This window comes from Volvox carteri (genome assembly GCF_000143455.1).
Source record: "Volvox carteri f. nagariensis unplaced genomic scaffold VOLCAscaffold_122, whole genome shotgun sequence".
NCBI classification, from domain to species: Eukaryota; Viridiplantae; Chlorophyta; class Chlorophyceae; order Chlamydomonadales; family Volvocaceae; genus Volvox; species Volvox carteri.
The window spans coordinates 100200-102006 of NW_003307665.1; the positions used below are offsets into that span (position 1 = coordinate 100200).

The 1807-nt window shown below is 57.4% G+C and overlaps 1 protein-coding gene across 1 annotated transcript; it reads right to left on the reverse strand.

Annotated features, from left to right (window-relative positions):
• Positions 1–592: 592 nt before the first annotated feature.
• VOLCADRAFT_46383 (uncharacterized protein) lies at positions 593–1386 on the reverse strand (the record flags this gene model as incomplete). Its single annotated transcript, XM_002959075.1, has 2 exons — positions 593–666; positions 1299–1386. Coding segments are annotated over 2 exons (162 nt in total), but the record flags the coding sequence as incomplete, so codon positions are not given.
• Positions 1387–1807: the final 421 nt, after the last annotated feature.

Here is a 1807-nt window from a genome sequence, read left to right on the forward strand (position 1 = left end):
CGGCAGATTTGTTTGATGCAGGCAGGTAGTTGTGGGGCACATCTGTGCCAGGGTTGTTTTTCTTTGTGGATTCGTTACCCGTTGCCCTCTTCCTTGTTCCTGATGCTATGGAGGGTGGCTGGGGCTGGTTGGGGGAGGGGGGCGTGTGTGTTTCGCAGCCGTCATCGACGTGCCTGCCCTAATTGTCATTTTCCCATCCACGTCCTGCACGTGCCCCAGGCCTCGGAAGATGGGGCCGACGTCCGGCCGGGAATGGAGGTAAGAGGGGAGGGAGGCTCGGGGCTCTTATGTGTTTTACGTGGGGCATCAAAACGCTGTCGTACTCGGATATGGCTATCGGAGTACGGCAGATTTGTTTGATGCAGGCAGGTAGTTGTGGGGCACATCTGTGCCAGGGTTGTTTTTCCTTGTGGATTCGTTACCCGTTGCCCTCTTCCTTGTTCCTGATGCTATGGAGGCGGGCTGGGGCTGGTTGGGGGAGGGGGGCGTGTGTGTTTCGCAGCCGTCATCGACGTGCCTGCCCTAATTGTCATTTTCCCATCCACGTCCTGCACGTGCCCCAGGCCTCGGAAGATGGGGCCGACGTCCGGCCGGGAATGGAGGTAAGAGGGGAGGGAGGCTCGGGGCTCTTATATGTTTTACGTGGGGCATCAAAATGCTGTCGTACTCGGATATGGCTATCGGAGTACGGCAGATTTGTTTGATGCAGGCAGGTAGTTGTGGGGCACATCTGTGCCAGGGTTGTTTTTCCTTGTGGATTCGTTACCCGTTGCCCTCTTCCTTGTTCCTGATGCTATGGAGGCGTGGCTGGGGCTGGTTGGGGGAGGGGGGCGTGTGTGTTTCGCAGCCGTCATCGACGTGCCTGCCCTAATTGTCATTTTCCCATCCACGTCCTGCACGTGCCCCAGGCCTCGGAAGATGGGGCCGACGTCCGGCCGGGAATGGAGGTAAGAGGGGAGGGAGGCTCGGGGCTCTTATGTGTTTTACGTGGGGCATCAAAACACTGTCGTACTCCGATATGGCTATCGGAGTACGGCAGATTTGTTTGATGCAGGCAGGTAGTTGTGGGGCACATCTGTGCCAGGGTTGTTTTTCCTTGTGGATTCGTTACCCGTTGCCCTCTTTCTTGTTCCTGATGCTATGGAGGGTGGCTGGGGCTGGTTGGGGGAGGGGGGCGTGTGTGGTTCGCTGCCGTCGTCGACGTGCCTTCCCTAATTGTCATGTTCCCATCCACGTCCTGCATGTGCAGCAGGCCTCGGAAGATGGGGCCGACGTCCGGCCGGGAATGGAGGTAAGACGGGAGGGAGGCTCGGGGCTCTTATGTGTTTTACGTGGGGCATCAAAACACTGTCGTACTCCGATATGGCTATCGGAGTACGGCAGATTTGTTTGATGCAGGCAGGTAGTTGTGGGGCACATCTGTGCCAGGGTTGTTTTTCCTTGTGGATTCGTTACCCGTTGCCCTCTTCCTTGTTCCTGATGCTATGGAGGGTGGCTGGGGCTGGTTGGGGGAGGGGGGCGTGTGTGGTTCGCTGCCGTCGTCGACGTGCCTTCCCTAATTGTCATGTTCCCATCCACGTCCTGCATGTGCAGCAGGCCTCGGAAGATGGGGCCGACGTCCGGCCGGGAATGGAGGTAAGACGGGAGGGAGGCTCGGGGCTCTTATGTGTTTTACGTGGGGCATTAAAATGCTGTCGTACTCGGATATGGCTATCGGAGTACGGCAGATTTGTTTGATGCAGGCAGGTAATTGTGGGGCACATCTGTGCCAGGGTTGTTTTTCCTTGTGGATTCGTTACCCGTTGCC